At 45.7% G+C, this 19,761-nt stretch overlaps 1 protein-coding gene across 7 annotated transcripts in view; it reads left to right on the top strand.

The window, feature by feature from the left end:
- Positions 1-11,511, top strand: part of ARK2N (arkadia (RNF111) N-terminal like PKA signaling regulator 2N) — a 62,050-nt gene extending 50,539 nt beyond the window's left edge. For 3 of the 7 annotated variants that reach the window (XM_083702876.1, XM_083702874.1, XM_083702875.1), the window contains 4 exons: positions 1,458-1,640; positions 3,295-3,421; positions 3,821-3,938; positions 6,078-11,511. In XM_083702876.1, coding sequence (XP_083559002.1) covers positions 1,458-1,640; positions 3,295-3,421; positions 3,821-3,938; positions 6,078-6,161 — 512 coding nt within the window. In that variant the 3' untranslated portion in view covers positions 6,162-11,511. Of the gene's footprint in view, positions 1-1,457; positions 1,641-3,294; positions 3,422-3,820; positions 4,016-6,077 lie in introns of all 7 variants that reach the window. The other 4 variants (XM_083702880.1, XM_083702879.1, XM_083702878.1 and 1 more) reach the window with 4 other exon arrangements.
- The last annotated feature ends 8,250 nt before the right edge of the window (positions 11,512-19,761 follow it).

The raw sequence follows: 19,761 nt of genomic DNA, 5'->3' as shown, positions 1-19,761 counted from the left end.
CCGCCCATCTGGCTGGGCCTCCCCAGCCGCTCTGGGCGGCTTCCAAAAGAATATTAAAATACTATGATACATCAAACATTAAAAGCATCCCTAAACAGGGCTGCCTTCAGATGTCTTCTAAAAGTCTGGTAGTTGTTGTTCTCTTTGACATCCGGTGGGAGGCGTTCCACAGGGCGGGTGCCACTACCGAGAAGGCCCTCTGCCTGGTTCCCTGTAACTTGGCTTCTCGCAGTGAGGGAACCGCCAGAAGGCCCTCGGAGCTGGACCTCAGTGTCCGGGTAGAACGATGGGGGTGGAGACGCTCCTTCAGGTATACTGGACCGAGGCCGTTTAGGGCTTTAAAGGTCAGCACCAACACTTTGAATTGTGCTCAGAAACGTACTGCGGTCCCTCAACTAAGCAGGTCCCAAGGTATTAAGGGCTTTATATACCAATAGGAATACTTGGCCCAGTAGCAAATCAGCAGGCACTGCAAACCTTTGGCCGAGGTGTGGTATGCTGGGAGGGTCTCATTCCTGTCAGCAGCTGCACTGCAGCATTCTACAGTCACTGCACTTTCCAGACCACCGGCAAGGGAAACCTCACCCAGATATATAAAGTTCAGTTCAAGGGGAGAAATAGGGCAGATCTGTCAGATCTGCACAAAGTAGTCCGATGATAGTTTTAACTGGATTGCTCAGGTGGTTAGAGCACGGTGCTGATAACACCAGGGTTGCAGGTTCAATCCCTGTATGGGACAGCTGCATATTCCTGCATTGCAGGGGGTTGAACGAGAGGATCCTCAGAGTCCCATCCAACTATGATTCTATTATTCTTTTGTGGGAAATATTAAGTACCGTATTTTTTGCTCTATAAGACTCACCTTTCCCTCCTAAAAAGTAAGGGGAAATGTGTGTGCATCTTATGGAGCAAATGCAGGCTGTGCAGCTATCACAGAAGCCAGAGCAGCAAGAGAGATTGCTGCTTTCACTCCGCAGCGATCCCTCTTGCTGTTCTGGCTTCTGAGATTCAGAATATATTTTTTCTTGTTTTCCTCCCCCAAAAACTAGATGCGTCTTTTGGTCTGGTGCGTCTTATAGAGCGAAAAACACGGTATATTTCATTACCAGTAATACTTTAGATAAATAATATTGGTGTTATGTATAGCTTTTACTTGCATATTACTTCAACAAATGATGTTTATGGTCTGCATCTGCCTTCTGCAACCTGGGGCCACCCAGATATTTTGGACTACAGTTCCCATCTGCTGGGAGGTGTAGTTGAAAGCATCTGGCAGACACCCCATCCGAGAAGGCTGATCTATATCAAATGAAAGTTGGCAGTTTTGTCACTGCTTTTGATTTGTTTAGTATTCAAATGCTAATGCTCATTATATAGACAGCAAAGCAGCAGTAGAGTTTGTGCTTCCCCCAAGCCGCTTGCAGTCTTAATAGCTGCGGGTTCTCTTTCCTTCCCAGATGGAGCTCCAGTTGTGGCTCACTATGATATCTCGGACACAAATTCCGACCCGGAAGTGGTGAATGTAGACAATCTATTGGCAGCTGCGGTAGTCCAAGAGCACAACAGTTCTGTCGCTAACCAGGACACTGGGCCTACTTGGAGGACTAGAGGGCTGCTAGAAGAGCTGAATGCTGAGACAGGTGAGTAGGGGAACATTGTCCCAGCCCTACGCTAATTCCTGCACCTGGCCTACGCTGTTGTCCCCCCACCGCGACTCTTCATCTGTAGCCTGAGGTCATCAGGCCTGCAGCAACTAGGCATGCAAACCCATTCTTTCCACTGCTCGCTATTAGAAAACTTAAGTGTACACATTGCAAATATGGCTGAACTGGCATGGTTGTTGTTGTTTAGTCCTGTCTGACTCTTCGTGACCCCATGGACCAGAGCACACCAGGCACTTCTGTCTTCCACTGTCTCCTGCAGTTTGGTCAAACTCATGCTCGTAGCTTCAAGAACACTGTCCAACCATCTCATCCTCTGTCGTCCCCTTCTCCTTGTGCCCTCCCAACATCAGGGTCTTTTCCAGGGAGTTGAGTCTTCTCATAAGATGGCCAAAGTATTGGAGCCTCAGCTTCAGGATCTGTCCTTCCAGTGAGCACTCAGGGCTGATTTCCTTCAGAATGGATAGGTTTGATCTTCTTGCAGTCCATGGGACTCTCAAGAGTCTCCTCCAGCACCATAATTCAAAAGCATCCATTCTTCAGCGATCAGCCTTTATGGTCCAGCTCTCACTTCCATACATCACTACTGGGAAAACCATAGCTTTAACTATATGGACCTTTGTTGGCAAGGTCCGTATAGTGAAAGCTATGGTTTTCCCAGTAGTGATGTATGGAAGTGAGAGCTGGAGACAAGCTGTATTCCAAGCAGGCAAACTTTGCCCCCTAGAGCACCTGTGGCTGACCACTTCTCTGAAAGTTCAAAACAGACAGATATTCTTCCTTTCATTCCCCAATAAATATCCTGAGTTTAATGCCTTTTCTCCCGATACCTCAGCTACTCAAAAATAGCCAGTCCTTTTGTAATGCAAACCAATAGGGTTCAGAACATGTGCACAGTTGCTTGCAAAAGATAGTGAAAGAAAGAGAGAGAGAATATCTGAACTTCTGATTAAGTGCTTCCAAAGGATGAAAGACCATGAATGAAGCCTAACATTTTTATGGGATTCTGAGACCAGTAAAAGCTGGCCCCTTAACAGAAGCCTGACTCATGCAGGTAAAACTAACTTACTCTGACACTTTAATTTTTATTTGCAAATCTGTATGTGTGATTTGTCACTTTTCCTTTTCCTTCCTTTCCCCCACCTTTTCTGAAAGATCTGATGTTTGGTGTCAATGATTTAGAAAGATATTTCTCTGGAATGTGTTCAGGGACACTTTTATATTCTCCAAGGATATTTCGCAAAGTTTTGTTAACCTCTGGGTCCTTTCGTAAATCCAGAAGTGCTCTTTGGGTTTATTTTTTTGTAGAGCTAGGCTGATGGAAAGGAACCCTCAAAAACTTTTCTAGCAGGTGAACAGTGGACTGTGTCAGGTTCAACCTGGTGGCAATCCATCATAAAAAAATAAAATATGAAGGGTCTGTTTTTATACAAAAACAGGGTCTGCCAGGAAGGAAAGTCTTCTCCCCATCCCCCACTCCCAATCCATGGCTGGTATATTTTGCAGTGGCAGTCTGATGAATGGGTCTTTGCTTGACGTTGATGAGAAACGGCTTCTTTCTAAGTATTTCCTGCAAGGGTGATCAAGCTGCTGAATCTTGGGATGGGTTGTCCTTTTTCTTTGCCTTCTACAGATCACTTGAATGCTGGATTCCTGGCAAGCGGCAAGGCCCCCAGCAGCAACACCCAGGTCAATGAAGAAATTAATATAGCATCATCAGACAGCGAGGTAGAGATCGTGGGAGTTCAGGAACACGCAAGGTACTAATTTTCCTTTTAAGCACTGAGTCCATCTAAATACTTGGAATTCATTTTTGAAAAGGAAGAAAATGCAGATCAGTTGGCCATGTTACTTTTTTCCGCCTGTGGGTAGGTTTTCTCCCTCCCTCTGTTAAGACGACTTGCCTTTTCCCAATCTAACCCTGGAATTGCATACGCATTAAACATGGACCTAGCGTCAAATATATGATTGATATTTGGGTGCGACGGAATCTGCCGAACCCAGAGGCACAGGGCGCAGAGAAGGGTGTCTTCAGCATACCGTGTAGTGTGCACAGCTGCTACAAGCTTATTTTTAAACGAACTAAAGCAGCAAAACCATAAGGGAGCAAAGCAGAAGGGAGAACCCGAGTCTTAAGGAGATTGTTTTTTTTAAAACAGGAAAGAAGTGTTTCAAGCGGCAAGGGAGAAAGGCATTCCAGACATAGGGAGGACTGAAAGCAGAGGTGGAAGTGAAGTGGAAGCAGAGGAGGAAGTCAATGAGGTGTCAAAAGGCAAGGCAAGAAGCGAGAGCAAAGAACTGTTTGAGCAGAGGTGCAGAGCCTAACTGCCCCTCAGTTTCCAGTGTGAAGGCAGGTCTGCAGCATAAGATTCCCACCCCCTCCCACAAGAAAGCCTGCTCAGCATCTGGGCACAGACAGTCGCTGTTGTCCTGGTTTCATGCTCTTTCTAGGGAGAGAAGCTTCCTGTGGCCTTGGTTTCTGGCCAATAGCAGGTATCCAACCGAGCGAGAGTTAGCCCTTCACTGTAAGACCTTCTGGCCAGTGGCACGCGATGTAGCTCTAAGACCAGGTTTCTCCATCCGTGGCAAGGGGAATACAGGCTGTAAGCGGGTTCACCTTTCAAATACCAGAGTGGAAGTGGGAATAAGTGCATTGACATCTCTGCAAAATTACATAGAATGCGAAAGGCAGGTGGCCTTTATAACCCGTGTCATTAAAAAAAAAGTGGCACAGGGTGATATTTCTCGTTGTTTTGATTTAGTCAGGCGTGGTTGCAATCCAAGGGCCTCAGCAGCCCCCTGTTTTCCCTGATGCTACCTCCCCCTACACATGCAGGTTAGGGGGGCATTGCAGGAAATGTGGGTGCCTCCCATATCCTCATCCACCACCTCACTCCCCGTCATGTCACTCAGCTTACTCATGCTCAGGAGTAAGCGAATTGAAGATACTGATGGGCTTCTACTCCCATTGTATCAACTAGTTCAGCACGGAAGACCACAGCTTCTGTAAATATCTGGTAACAGCCCAATCCTTGTAACATTCTCTGTATCTCAGAAATGCCCTAGATGTTGTTCTTGACTAACAAGGTTCTGGGCCAGCCACTGTTTCCTCCGCCTAAACCTCCCACCTTGGTAAATACCAAGATGATAATACTGACCTTGGCATGGCTGCTGTATGGATTGCTTAAATAATGACCTTGAAAGCCCTAAACGGCCTCAGTCCTGTATATCTAAAGGAGCATCTCTACCCCCATCGTTCAGCCCAGACACAGAGGTCCAGCTCTGAGGGCCTTCTGACGGTTTCCTCCCTGCAAAAAGTGAGGTCACAGGAAACCAGGCAAAGGGCCTTCTCCATATTGGCGCCCGCCTTGCGGAATGCCCTTCCATCAGATTTCAAGGAGATAAACATCTGCCTGAATTTCCAAAGGCATCTGAAGGCAGCTCTGTATCAGGACGTTTTAAATACTTTATGTTTAGTTGTATTTTTGTGTCCCCGTGTTTTATTCCGATTTCTGTCCTCTGCACTGCTTTGATGGTGTTACGCCACAAGCAGTCTAATTTTTAAAATAATAACAATAGCCATAATAACAAGCGAAGTGCTTTGAAACACCCTCAAGTGCTGTATAAATTGTAAGGACGGTTCGGTGATTATCCTTTGGTGCCCATTTCACACATGAAGTTAATTCCTCCAAATTATGCTACATTTTAAAAGCCCCTTTACACCTCCCTCCCTTACCACATTTTAGCCAATGTTGTTGTTGTTTAGTCGTTTAGTCGTGTCCGACTCTTCGTGACTCCATGGACCAGAGCACGCCAGGCACTCCTGTCTTCCACTGCCTCCTACAGCTTGGTCAAACTCATGCTGGTAGCTTCGAGAACACTATCCAACCATCTTGTCCTCTGTCATCCCCTTCTCCTTGTGCCCTCCATCTTTCCCAATATCAGGGTCTTTTCCAGGGAGTCTTCTCTTCTCATGAGGTGGCCAAAGTTTTAGCTTCAGGATCTGTCCTTCCAGTGAGCATTCAGGGCTGATTTTCTTAAGAATTTTAGCCAATGCTTGGACATAATTTTTCTGTCTCCCTCTCCCTGCTTTGATGCATTCATTTTGGCGAGCCCTTTGCCAAAGAAATTAGGGTCTTAATGCATCCGTGTAAACTAGGGATAGTCAACCTTTTTATATATACTGCCCACTAATGCATCTTCCTGGATGGTAAAATTTCCTTACCGCCCACCAGTGCTCGATGGAAGGAGGATTCATCTTGTGCCGTAGAACCCCCTACTGCCCACCTAGAATCCTGAAACGGCCACTAGTGGGCTGTAGGAACCAGGTTGACAACCACTGGTGTAAACCACTCCTTGTGCTCCAATAGGTGAGCCTTGACGGGCATGTCTTTGTCTCCCCTTTCCTTTCCGCAGATGTGTCCATCCTCGGGGAGGAGTGATTCAGAGTGTGTCTTCCCGGAAACACGGCTCAGGCCTGCAGTGCACCCGGCAATCTGAACCATGGACAGGTGTGGCCCCCCCGCAGAATTGGTCTTCGCCGCCCGAAGTGGTGGATCTCACGCTGGACGAGGACAGCAGGCGCAAATACCTACTGTAATGCAACTTCACTGTGTTTTCTAGTCACTTAGCCCTCCTCTTCCTTTTGTGGCACAGAAGTTTCTGGTTATCGCCTCGGTGTTCAAAGCCTCTGCTCCTGGCATTCTGGAATTCAGAGTCCTCCGGGAGGGTTTCCTCCTCTTCTGAACTCCTCCTCCCCCCCTCCCCGACACCCTCCAATTAAAATTGCATCATCAAGAACTTTCCTTGAGATACTGACCCCTCTGTAGTCCAAGGGAGCTTTCCCTCTTACGGAAAACTTAGTGGCACTGTACTTCAATAACAACTTCCAGGTTTTTTTTCATTGTGTGTGATTAATTTAGAGCATTCATTGACAGCAGCAGTGACACCTTCCAACCCACGCCCTTTAGAGAGCCGTACAATTGCTTTAATTCACCACTAAAACGGATGTCGCTGGTACATGTGGGGCTTTATTATTATTTTCCCCCTTGCATTTTTTTATTTAAAAACAAAAACAAAACACCACTGGCCCAATTTGTTCATAGCTCTGAATGCCCCCATCATGATTGTAGTATAGCTGTGGGAGCTTAGAAGGGGGCATTCATAACGCAAGTTGATTTGGTTGCAAAACCAGCAGGACCTGATCACAAAAGGCCTCTAGCATGCACTGAGCGGCTCTATTTAAAACCCTAAAGATTGTTCTTGACATCATTTGTAGCTTGCACACTGCTCAGTGCTCAGTCTCCTCATAATAATGCATTTTATTTTTTCTCTCTAGACTACTGTACTGTTACTGGTCATTTGGCCCAGATTGTTACAGCCTTTTTTTGTTTTGTTTTGTTATTGTTGTCGTTCACCCGAAGCAACAAAAGCACAAGGAAGTTGAAGCATCACAAAAGTACCTAATTCTGATCTCAGGTGTGGTTTTCATGTTAAGCTTTAAAGGTCCGGATGCAGCCTAACCCGTATCTCTACGTGTTTGGAGGTATGTAAAAGCAGAACATGAGCACCAGAGTGGTCCTTCTGCCCTGGGCTGCATTTGTACAAAGGAATTTTGGTTTTTTTTAACAAACCTTTAGCACACTATCCTTCCTGTCCTCCTCTTGGCAAGAGAAGAATTAGAGGAGGCTGCTGGGTCGCTAGGGACTCGCCTTCCAAAGGAAGCGTTTTTGCAGCTGGGCGAATGTTTACAGAGTAGGCCCAGTTCAGTCTCTTCCCAGGGTGACTACTTTGGCACCTACTCTGCTCGAAACAGAGCAAGAAATAACTCGCGGAGAGGAAGCCTCCCGTAGCTTCTCTGAATATTACCACCCTACAGAGGAAAGCATGAAGCTCTGTATGCAAAGCATGTATGATCAAAAGTAGAACATATCCTGTTACACAGCCCCCCCCCCCCCCGGAGAATTACCCAGCACGGCTTTGCCTTCATTCATTTGATTGCTGCCGCAGAAAGAGCAGCGAAATCTGGAGCAGCAAGGGAAGCTTTGCCACATATATGGATCACTTCATGAGGACGAAAAAAGAATGGGAGGGGTTTGGGGTTTCCTTTTGTGTGTGTGCATCTTCAGAGACAAGGTGTTAATCTGTAAGTGTACCTTTGCTTTTCGTACTAACGTGAGAAATGGCCCTTGATTTTACCTTCTTTTAAAAACTCGGCTGAGCACTGCTGGGCTTCACCAGCTCTTGGGTTTATGCCCCTTGGCTTTAGAATGGTTCCCTGGCCCAGATTCTGCAAATGCCTTCTGCAAGTCTTGGCATTTGCTGCAAGCCAGGGTTTCTCCTTCCCCACATGCCTTCTGTTCTCTTGCAAGGGCTGATAGGACTTAGACAGCAGCATAATGGCAGCTGGACTCACTGGGCACATTAGATCTTCATGTTTGTCCAGTCACCTTTAGCTGTAGATTCCATTGCACACCCAGACAAAGTTGTTCTGCTAGATTCCTGATCAGTGTTGGCTTCAATCATTAATGCATCTGGGCCAGTTTCTGAATAATATGTGGGCAATGCCCTTTGTTCCTCAAAACTCCTTGAATGCCTTGACAGTTCAAAACGGCATTCCTGCAGTTGTTTCAGTTCTGTTATTGGTCGCTGTAAAATGATCTTTCCTTATGCAACGGCAGTAGCTGTTGGTGGACCAAACCTTTGCATATGGTAAGGTTACCACTCTGTACCTGGGTTATCAAGGAGTAAGAATATTCTCTCTCTGGAAGTGTAGGACACGCCAAAGCTGAGAAGCAACTTCAGTTCATGCTGAGCCTTATAAGAACAGAAGAGGAATATCCTGGCATTCAGACAGGTGGTATTGGAAGGGAAACAATCTGGATTGCCATGCTTCTTGTCCATAAAAGCCCTAGATAACCTATGCATTCCCCAAGTGAGGTTGGGGGGCAGATCAAGCTCTTGGTCCCACTGAGTTTTCCTGAAAGCCAAGCCAAGAGTCTGCACTTTGGGGGCAGTTCAGTCATCATTTACACTGGAGTAGATACAGCCTGTTGAATAGACATTGGTTTAGTGGTTAATGACACACAGCCAGCTTTCAGTTTAAAATCTCATTGTTGTGCAATCCCTGCTTGTGTTGTTAGGTTGAACTGAACAACGTTTATGCTTCCCACAAAGTTCTTTATGCTCACTAGATCACACTGCCAGTACTAAAAAGGCCTTTCTAAGTCCCCATCTGATTGTCATTTGAAGGACAGCGCGGGGCTTGTTTTCCCTTCTTGGTTTGGTTCACTGGGCAAGGCTTTTGGGAGAGGGTTGCCTTAGATAGTTCTTCAGATGTGGCAGGTCTTAAGATTGCTCTTGATGCCAGCTATGAGCAGTTTTGCTGACATTATAAAGTGGGAAGGATGTGGTCACTCTTAAAAGTACGACTTGATAACAGGTTTCTGCAGAGGGCACTCTCTATCAATGACCACAAGGTGGACTTGGACTCTGGGACTCAGATTTTATTGTTAGATGGAGGCAGTCAGGACTTGATTTGTTGAACAGATAATGCTTTGTTGTCCTGGCCACAGTTCCAATAGACACCACGGGGCTTGCCAGCTTTTGATCTGGAGACTGCACCTGTTGCTTCAACACCTGCGAGGTAGTGAGGCCTTATTTCAGACTGTAGGCGAAGGAATTGCATGTTTTAGGGCTCTGCCATCTTAGCAACATCCCCACAAAATGGAAAACGAGGATGTTTGAGAGACGTCTAGGCTGCAGCTCCCTCTCTGAAGTAGTTGCCCGGGCTCAGGAAACAATTTTTTTTGGAAAAGTATTTTCATGGGCAGTTTCTTCCGCCTTCAGCCTGCAATGTTAACATGATTATGCTAACTTTGGGAACAGTGTCTCCTTCCCCCGAGCTAAAATTGCCAGATTGTGAAATCTGACTCCTGCTTGCTATGGCAGGCAAAGCAGCATGGACCGAAGATGTACAGCAGACCCAGGCAGTGGTTGCCAGAACAGCAGGGTGGTGTGGCATTACTCACCTGCCATCCATCTCAACATGGAGGTTGCTGCTGGTAGAGGCGAGGGAGGTCAGCGCACTGCGGGAACAGCAGCAGAGCCAATCTGACGCTGTGTCCACGCCAACCTCCTCTCCTCTCCCTCTCGGCTCTTGGTAGAATCCCCCATGTTGGATAGCCAGGTGGGCAACGCCACTCCACCAGCCGCTACTGTGCACAGGACACATTGGCCCTAAACGGTGTCCTCACCTACCACCCAAGGCTGTTAAAGCTATCAGTTGTGCCTGCAGATCTTTTGCCACAAAGGCCACCCCTTCTTTTTCTCCTCACTCGCTGGTTCCATCGCTCTCAAACTACATTGCAAAATGAACACCAGGCTCAAAGTCACCTGTGCATGAGAAAGCTGCTTGGGAACTGCTTTCTCGTGGTCCTGTCCCATGTGATTGGAGTGTGTGTGTGTGTGTCTGTCTGTGTGTATGAGAATGGCACTGCCATGAGGCATTGGCCAGCTGCCTAGCTCTTCCCAGCTGGTTGTGGCATGCTGGCAGTCAGGTGAGAAACACCAGTCGGCCTGCATGTCCATTTCCAGTTTTCACGCATGCCTGTGACAACTGCATGTATTGCATCATGGGGAAGTAATTCAGATGGAGGTGCATTTGAAAAGCACCAGAGCAAGCTAACCAGGCAACCTTTGGCTGAGAACGGCTACTTCATTACTACTGTTAATGAAGTTGCCTTTTGAAACATGAAAATTGGCTCTCGTTAGAAAATCTATGAGCCATGCTGGTCTACTAAGCTGGTAATCCAAGTATCCTCCCTTTTACGCTGGCCAGTACCAGAAGCATCTAGGAGTCCTTCCTTTTTTAAAAAAAGAAAGAAGCAGAGGGGGGGGGTGGAACTTTGTATATGCTGTGACTTCCATGTACATATAAAAAATATGACTGCATTCTAACCAAACTTCCTCCAATTGTGCACTGTGTTTGTTTTTAAAGGAATCATGAACTCCAAGCTTGATAACCAGTTCATGTCTTTCTCTTTTAATTTAAAAAATGAAACAAAAAACACTACGTTTCTTTTGCCGACTTGGATAACTTTTCTTAAAGCTATGTTCTTTTAAAAAAGAAAGAGAAAAGAAACAAAAAATTCAAACCGCAATCACTGGATAGTTAATACATTACTTCTTCGTCTTCTTTTTCCTTTCCCCCCTTTTCTCCTTCATCATCTTTGTCTGAGAGAGCAAAAGGTCGCTGGGACTGATTTTCTCTTTTCTCAATGGATAAGTGAAATTGTAGCCATCGTATGGCTAAGAACAAATGCACTTGATCGTCCTTGCACAGGCCTGTGAAACATGCACCCATCCTGGCTTCCCAGGCACGCCTTGCAAAGCAGCGGGATCTTTGATAAAAAATGTGGCGTTTGTGCCACAAAAATACAGATTCTATCCAAGAAACTGGCAGGCTGCATCTTGGGCTCTTTGTTTTCCTTACAGGCCTGGTTTTAGCAGCTCTGTTCTTCTTGCTGGAGCTCAAGCTTGGAATCTTCCAGTGGCGACAAAAAAATAAAATTAAATGCTTAGAATTTATTGTTTTCAGTTGTGTAACTCTTGAATTAAAAAAGACAAAAAAAAACCCACACAAAAATGTTCTTTTTAACACTCATTCTCGTTTCCATCTAGTATTTAATGGTCTTTGGAGAAGAAAAAATAATAATAATAAAACAGAGTGTTATAAAATATATATATTTTTTGGTGCAAGATGAGACTTTCTGTTTTTTTTTGGAAACAAGTCTGTAGCATAAAGTTTAAACTATTTTAAGACAAAATAAAATAGAGTGGATTATTTAAACAATATCTTACTTTGTAGTGTGTGGGGCTTTGGGGGAGGGGTGGGAAATTTTGGGAGATGGTACATGGACCTCACCTACCACTGCTTTTCTGTTTTCAAGTTATAATAATGATGATGATTATAATTTATTATCACTGCATCAAGCTTCCCTGGTTTCTTACATCCTAGTCCCCACACTCCAGCCACTATACCATGACAGCTCTCTGAAGAAGGTTTTAGGTTGTGTTTTCATTGAAATGAATATTGTTTTTGTGTAGGGTGTGGCATACACCTCTTTCGCAACATAAAGTGGTTTGGAAATGCTTTAAAATAAATAAAACAATATGAGCCAGCAGGTCGCTTCTCCTCCAGATAAGATGGCCGCTTATTGCAAGAGGAGTCATAAACTCCTTCCTCAAGGGGAAATTGAACAGCCTGGATGTGGTTTAAAAAGGCAAGTATGTTTATTACTGCAGTCCATGGGCCGACCTGAGCCATTTGCAGCCTGAAACTCCCCACCCTCCTCAGCTCCATGCAGTGGAAGCTGGCTGAACTCCCCAGTTGACCAACTTAAGTACTGTTGATGAGAAAGTAAAAGGCTGCCTTATATTGAGTTAGACCAGTGCTCCATCTAGCTCACCATTGTCTATTATTATTATTATTATTATTATTATTATTATTATCATTATCATTATCATTATCATCATTATCATTATTATTAAAATGTGTTTACCGCCCTTCATTTGTAGATCTCAGGGAGGTTCAGAACATCATAATAATAATAATTTTTATTTATACTCTAATACCAAATATAAAAACAATATAAAAACACACCATTGATTAGAATACAGCTTAAAAAACAAAATTAAAATACAACATTAAAATGCAGCCTGGTTTCAGTGGAACTCAATCAAAAACATTTTTGGAGATAAAAACGTCAAGTCTTCACCAAGGCTAGCTATCCAGACTGGTCCAGAAAAAAGCCAGGGAAGTCCCCAAATAGGAGATCCAACACAGGAGGAGAAAGGAAAAAAGAAAGAGGGGGAGGGAATCAAACTGATTCCAAGCCAAAGGCCAGGCGGAACAACTCTGTCTTACATGCCATGCGGGAAGAAAATAGAAGATAAAAATACACAAAATACATAATAAAAGTAAGAGCAAAAGCAAACCAAGAATCCCACAATGCTTTTAAAAGAGTATCAGACAGAATCAGAGTGGTTGAGTTGGATGGGACCTCGAGGGTCATCTAGTCCAACCCCCTGCAATTCAGGAATCTCGGCTGAAGCGTCCATGACAGATGGCCATCCAGCCTCTGCTTCAAAACCTCTAAGGGAGGAGAGTCCACAGGGAGGCAGACCGTTCCACTGTCAAACAGCTCTTACTGTCAGAAAGTTCTCCCTGATGTTTAATGTTCATCAGCCAAAGGCCTAGTTCAGTGATGTCCAAACTTGGCCCTCCAGCTGTTTTGGGACTACAGTTCCCATCATCCCTGACCACTTAGCTTGGGACGATGGGAGTTGTAGTCCCAAAACAGCTGGAGGGCCAAGTTTGGCCATCACTGGCCTAGTTTGAGAGGAACATTTTCGCTTGGCGTCTAAAGGTATATAACGAAGAAGAAGAGTTTGGATTTGATATCCCGCTTTATCACTACCCGAAGGAGTCTCAAAGTGGCTAACATTCTCCTTTCCCTTCCTCCCCCACAACAAACACTCTGTGAGGTGAGTGGGGCTGAGAGACTTCAGAGAAGTGTGACTGGCCCAAGGTCACCCTGCAGCTGCATGTGGAGGAGCGGAGATGCAAACCCGGTTCCCCAGATTACGAACCACCGCTCTTAACCACTACACCACACTGGCTCCAGGCGCCAGGCGAGCTTCCCTGGGGATAGATTTCCATGAACGGGGAGCCACCACGGGAAAGTGTTGCTCATGTCGCTACCCTCTTGACCTCTCATGGAGGAGGCACACGAAGAAGGTTCTCAGATGATGATCGTAGGGTCCAGGTAGGTTCGCCTGGAGAGAGGTGGTCCTTGAGGTATTGCCGTCCTGAGCCATTGAGGCTTTCTGTGTCTACACTGGCAGTGGATCTGTCCAGGAATTCTCTCTCAGACCTACCTGGAGATACTGAGGATTGAATCTAGGAGCTTCTGCAGGCAAACTACCTGCCACAGGACACGGGTGGCGCTGTGGTTAAACCACAGAGCCTAGAGCTTGCTGATCAGAAGGTCGGCGGTTCGAATCCCTGTGACGGGGTGAGCTCCCGTCGCTCGGTCCCTGCTCCTGCCAACCTAGCAGTTCAAAAGCACATCAAAGTGCAAGTAGATAAATAGGTACCGCTCCGGCGGGAAGGTAAACGGCGCTTCCATGCGCTGCTCTGGTTCGCCAGAAGCGGCTTAGTCATGCTGGCCACATGACCTAGAAGCTGTACGCCAGCTCCCTCGGCCAGTAAAGCGAGATGAACGCCACAACCCCAGAGTTGGCCACAACTGGACCTAACGGTCAGGGGTCCCTTTACCTTTACCTGCCACCGCACCTAAGTGCAGCAGAGGAGCTACACACAACTCTGACCTGCCACAGAAAGAAATGGAAGATTGGGGACTGAGGTTGCCATGGCTGCACACCTGTGAATCGCAGCATCCTCTGCCTGAGAACTGGGCCTGAATAATCTGGAGCTCATTTTGCATCTTTGTAGTAAAATCGGTGCCTTTCCAACACGTCCAAGGCTCACAAATGTCAGCGTGATGCTCCAAATAGGACTGTTCAGGTAAACTTGCATCACCCATTCATTTGCTTTTGCTGTGTGGTCCAGCAGGTGCCCTGAGACTAGCCAGCCCTTCTCAACTCTCGGAGGTCGCCTGAGCTATCTTGCTTTAATTTTTTTTCAAAAACCTGTTTGCAAATAGCTCAACAGGTGCAACGCTCAGCTTCTCAGGTGACTCTCTCAGCCTCCCAGCTGTTAAGACACCTTGTGGAGTTTTAAGAAGAGAGTGGTCTTTTGTTTCTGTAACCTAATGTGAGTTTTCCTCATGCCAAACCATGTCTGGTATGTGTTTCTTTTTTAAGAGTGACTTTGCCTTTGCCCCCATAGCGACACATGGCCACTGGGTCTGGTTATCTGAAGTCTGGCCCTTTAAGTGGACACAGACAGACAGAAGGAAGGAACCATCTTTTTAAGGGATTATCCGTCTCCAAATCGGATTTAAGAGGTCACTGGGAGTCTCTGGAAGTGGAAACAATTCTGGGGCTCTCTCATTTTCTCTCTTCTAACAATAAATTACCCACCACCACCTCCAGACTAAGCCCAGAGCCAAGGTGCAACAATGACAAATTCTGGGGCAGTTTCAAGCCACATCCTGAATTTTGCAACCTGCATAGATTATGCAGATTGAACACCTTTGCATGGTTCCTTTTATTTTGCCCCTTCTAGTTTGGCTGACCTTGGGGAGGGGCAGCAAGCTATATCAGGCACTGATATATCCTAGCTCTCTGATCATTGGAAATTTTATTTGGCAACTCCTCTGGCCCTCTGAGATCCACACATTTTCAGGCCACAGCAAGGTCTAGAAACTTGCTTTTCAAATGCAGTTGTACCTTGGAAGTTGAACGGAACCTGTTCTGGAGGTCCATTCAACTTTCAAAACTTTCGGAAACCAGAGCGTGGCTTGTGGTTGACTGCAGGAAGCTCCTGCAGCCAATCGGAAGTCCAGTCAGATGTTTGGCTTCCAAAAGAATGTTCGAAAACTGGAACACTCACTTCCGGTTTTCGATCGTTCGGGAGCCAAGACGTTTGACTCCCAAGGTGTTCTGGAGCCGAGGTATGATTGGATCAAGCAAGGCAACACTCTCAGAAACTGGTCTTTTCAAGCCGGTCTTCTATGAGCTTCCTGTCTGCTCACCAGATTATGGCTTACACTGAGACCCATGGATTGCATGAAGATATGATGCTGTAGGACAGGGCCAAAACATTTCCCTTCACTGACCACTAAGTTGTGGGGAACTGTAGAAGATTAGCCAATGCTCTTGAAGAGGAGTGTAGATACTGCTTCTGGTTGTGTGTGTGCCTTTGAATCTTCCCACTACACTTGCTATCCTCTCCTGCCACCAGTGTGGCACACTGCACCCTTTGAGAACTGCTGGCCCAAACTGCACACAAAAAGTGTGTGTGTGTGTGTGTGTGTGTGTGTGTGTAAGAGAGAGAGAGAGAGAGTAAATTTGCAGCAAAATTTAAGGGTTAAAAAAACAACCCTTCAAGTGTGTGGAAATGTGCAGAATGGATGTTAAGATTGCAAAATCGAGAAACCAATATTGGCAGATACACCCATCACTGGATGTAACAACAACAACAACAACAATAACAACAACCCCACCCATCTGGCTGGGTTTCCCCAGTAACTCTGGGCAGCTTACAGCATTTTAAAAATACAATAAAAACATTGTGTTAAAAACCTCCCGATACAGGGCTGCCTTCAGATGTCTTCTAAAAGTTGTGTGCAGTCATACCTCGAGATAAATACACTTCAGGATAAGTATTTTGGGGTTGCACTCATTACTTCAGGGGTTTGGGTTGAGCACATTACTTCCGGGTTTCACTGCTCGTGCATGTGCAGACGGTCAAAATGACGTCACACGCATGCGCGGAAGCGGCGAAACATAACCCGTGCACGTGCAGACGCGCTGTCGCTCTTAAGTTCTGTTCAGGATGCGAACGGGGCTCCGGAACGGATCCCGTTTGCATCCTGAGGTACCACTGTAATTCTTTATCCCCTTGACATCTGAAGGGAGGACGTTCCACAGTGCGGGCTCCACTACCGGGAAGGTCCTCTGCCTTCCCCCCTGTAACTTTGCTTGTCACAGTGAGGGAACCAGCAGAAGACCTTCAGAGGATGACCTCAGTGTCTGGGCTGAGTATATCCTTCAGGTATACTGGGCCGAGGCCATTTAGGGCTTTAAATTACCAACACTTTGAATTGTGCTCAGAAAGAAAGGTGATATTTGAGGCTTGCAGTCTGCTTTTCAAACCCTGAGCAGTTTATCCAGCAAATATTTGTAGGTGAGGAGCAGCTTTTCCTTCCTACTTCTTCTCTCCCCACTGCTCCCCTGTGTTGGGCAGGATTCCGGCACAGACCAAGCTGTAGGAGCAATGCCTGGTTGATGCTTCCTCTTTGTGGCATACGAAGCCCACCATGTGCCGTCACGCCCAGGCAACTGATGGCTGTAGCTGCTAGGCAGATGGCCAGCTGGCCCACATCATCCCTCGAGGCAGCCTTCCCTCCCAGCCTGAGGGGGTCACCGGGTTTGGCATCTTGAATTCCTCTGTGCAAGTCTTGCTCCGCTTTCTATTTACAGCAGAATGGCAGTGCCATGCCTTGCAAAATCTAAACTCACTAGGTGGCGCCAATGTTAGCTGCAAAGCTTGAAAACTATCTCAAGCTGAAAAATCCAGCACAGGAAAAATGCGATTTGGAAACCACTGTGGCTCTCGAAGAAGGTGGATAGTTTCCGCTGTCCTTCTGTCTTCACTGCTCAAACAGGTGCAGCAGGTTTTTGAGGAGCCCGTTTAACCAAAAGTGAGAGTGGGACAGAAAAGCAAAGGTGCAAACCGATAACAATGCACACATGTATCAAAACAGCTCCAGCTCTCTGATGCCAGCCAAAAACTATCCCAGCCTCTGGACTTCATCCTGATTTACTTGCACAAAGCTTAGGTTAGACTGTGTCTGGTCTTTACTGAGCATTCCTTCTGAGTTGTTCTGCAGGGCGATTATATAGCAAGGAGCATTCATCCTGAATTTGTGCTTATTTGCATCTGGCACGTGTATACACGCGTTTCTGTTTATCATTCATTCATCCCACACTTCTCAGTTCATTTCCCTATCGCATTCCTAAACACAAAAAGCTGTGGTTTTATTTTTTAAAGTGGATCTGCTGCACAAGGTCTTTAATTCGCATTATTTGTGCAAACCTCACTTTCTGGTCCGTGCTCAAATCTTTCCTGCAAGAGACAGGTAGCTGAGAGGTGACCCAAACATTACAGAGGTCCAGTGACCTCCACAAACATGAGAAGACAAGAAGAGGCTGCTGCCCATTGAATTCAGCATCCTGCTCCCCTAATAAACTTTTTCAAAAACCACACACAAAAACCACACCACATTATTTGCTCTGGTCCATGGGGTCACGAAGAGTCGGACACGACTAAACAACTAAACAACAACAAAACAAATAACCCAGAGATGCATTTTAAATAAAAGCACACATTCTACTAATGTAAAAACACCAGGCAGGCCCCACAAATAAGCAGAGATGCCTTTTAAATAAAAGGACAAATTCTGTTGTTGTTTAGTTGTGCCCAACTCTTCATGACCCCATGGACCTGAGCACACCAGGCACTCCTGTCTTCCACTGCCTCCCGCAGTTTGGTCAAACTCATGCTGGTAGCTTCAAGAACACCATCCAACCATCTCGTCCTCTGTCATCCCCTTCTCCTTGTGCCCTCCATCTTTCCCAACATCAGGGTCTTTTCCAGGGAGTCTTCTCTTCTCATGAGGTGGCCAAAGTATTGGAGCCTCAGCTTCAGGATTTGTTCTTCCAGTAAGTACTCAGGGCTGATTTCCTTCAGAATGGATAGGTTTGATCTTCTTGCAGTACGTGGGACTCTCAAGAGTCTCCTCCAGCACCATAATTCAAAAGCATCAATTCTTCGGTGATCAGCCTTCTTTATGGTCCCGCTCTCACTTCCATACATCACTACTGGGAAAACCATAGCTTTAACTATACGGACCTTTGTCGGCAAGGTGATGTCTCTGCTTTTAAAGATGCTATCTAGGTTTGTCATGGCTTTTCTCCCAAGAAGCAGGCGTCTTTTAGTTTTGTGACTGCTGTCACCATCTGCAGTGATCACGGAGCCCAAGAAAGTAAAATCTCTCACACCCTCCATTTCTTCCCCTTCTATTTGCCAGGAGATGATGAGACTCACGTTGATTCCCGGACCATCCGTGGGCTGGATTTAGAAGGCGATTGGGCCGCATCCGGCCCCTGGGCCTTAGTTTGCCTACCCATGACCTACAAAGTCACTTACAGACTCACTGTTAAGACAGTGTTTATGGAAGACAATCTTCCATAATTGGCTACAAGTGATCGCCGAAGAAGAAAGTTCAAGGGCAAATCAAGATGAGCCCTGAGTGAAGACGCCTCCTAAAACAAATCCTATATAAATGGGGGAAGACCCAGACATCCTGTCTTTTACCAGACCAGTCTTAAGCTGTCTTTCTGAAGCAGAATACCATTCAGCAGGCAGACAACTCTTTAGGGTGTGCAAAATGGTTTTTATGGGCCTCATGGTGAGTCTAGCCAGCCTGCAGTTCTGCCTCCGCCCTTTGTATCTGATCCTAGGGAGCTGTTAGGATCAAAACAGGCGACACAATTGTAAGTCCAGTCACAAAAGGATGAGAGGAAACATAAAATGAATTTCCAACCCTAAAGCCGGCTTTAGATCTGGCGAGCCTTTTGAAGACTTGGGGACGGAGAGGGAGGAGGAGGTGGCAGGCAGGGAGCTGACGGCGAGGACTTTTTAATGCTTCCCTCACCCAAGGTGTGATCTTCTGCTCAGCGGTGGTCAATTCTGAAGAAGACTCCACCCACCGCCATTTGCCATAAACAAACATGGACTACAATCCTACTGAAAGCAGGGGAAGGTCCCAGTCAAATTTAATCATGCAGCCCGGTTTCAAATTCAGATGATAAAAATTGCGGCTTTTAAAAATGGCAAGTGCTTATATGCTGAATGGCATTTCTTAGGGGAAGAAATCTAAGTGTGGAAGTCTTTCAATTATTATCAAATGCCTTTATTCAGATTTCAGCCTTTTGCTCTGATTTCAATAATTTAAGACGGATAGATGGATAGACAGATAGATGATAGATGATGGACAGATAGATGATAGATGATAGAGATAGATAGATGATGATGATGATAGATGATAGATAGATAGATAGATGACGATGATAGATAGATTAGATAGATAGATAGATAGATAGATAGATAGATAGATGATAGATAGATAGATAGATAGATAGATAGATGATAGATATAGATAGATAGATGATAGAGATAGATAGATGATGATAGATAGATATAGATAGATAGATAGATAGATAGATAAGATAGATAGATGATAGAGATAGATGATGGTAGATGATGATAGGTAGATAAATAGATAGATAGATAGATGATAGCTCTCTATCTATCTATCTATCTATCTATCTATCTATCTATCTATCA

The sequence above is a fragment of the Podarcis gaigeae genome, assembly GCF_964106915.1.
Source record: "Podarcis gaigeae genome assembly, chromosome: 11".
Lineage (NCBI taxonomy): Eukaryota > Metazoa > Chordata > Lepidosauria > Squamata > Lacertidae > Podarcis > Podarcis gaigeae.
Note: the sequence above shows the minus strand (reverse complement) of the source record. Positions and strands in the feature narration are given on the sequence as shown.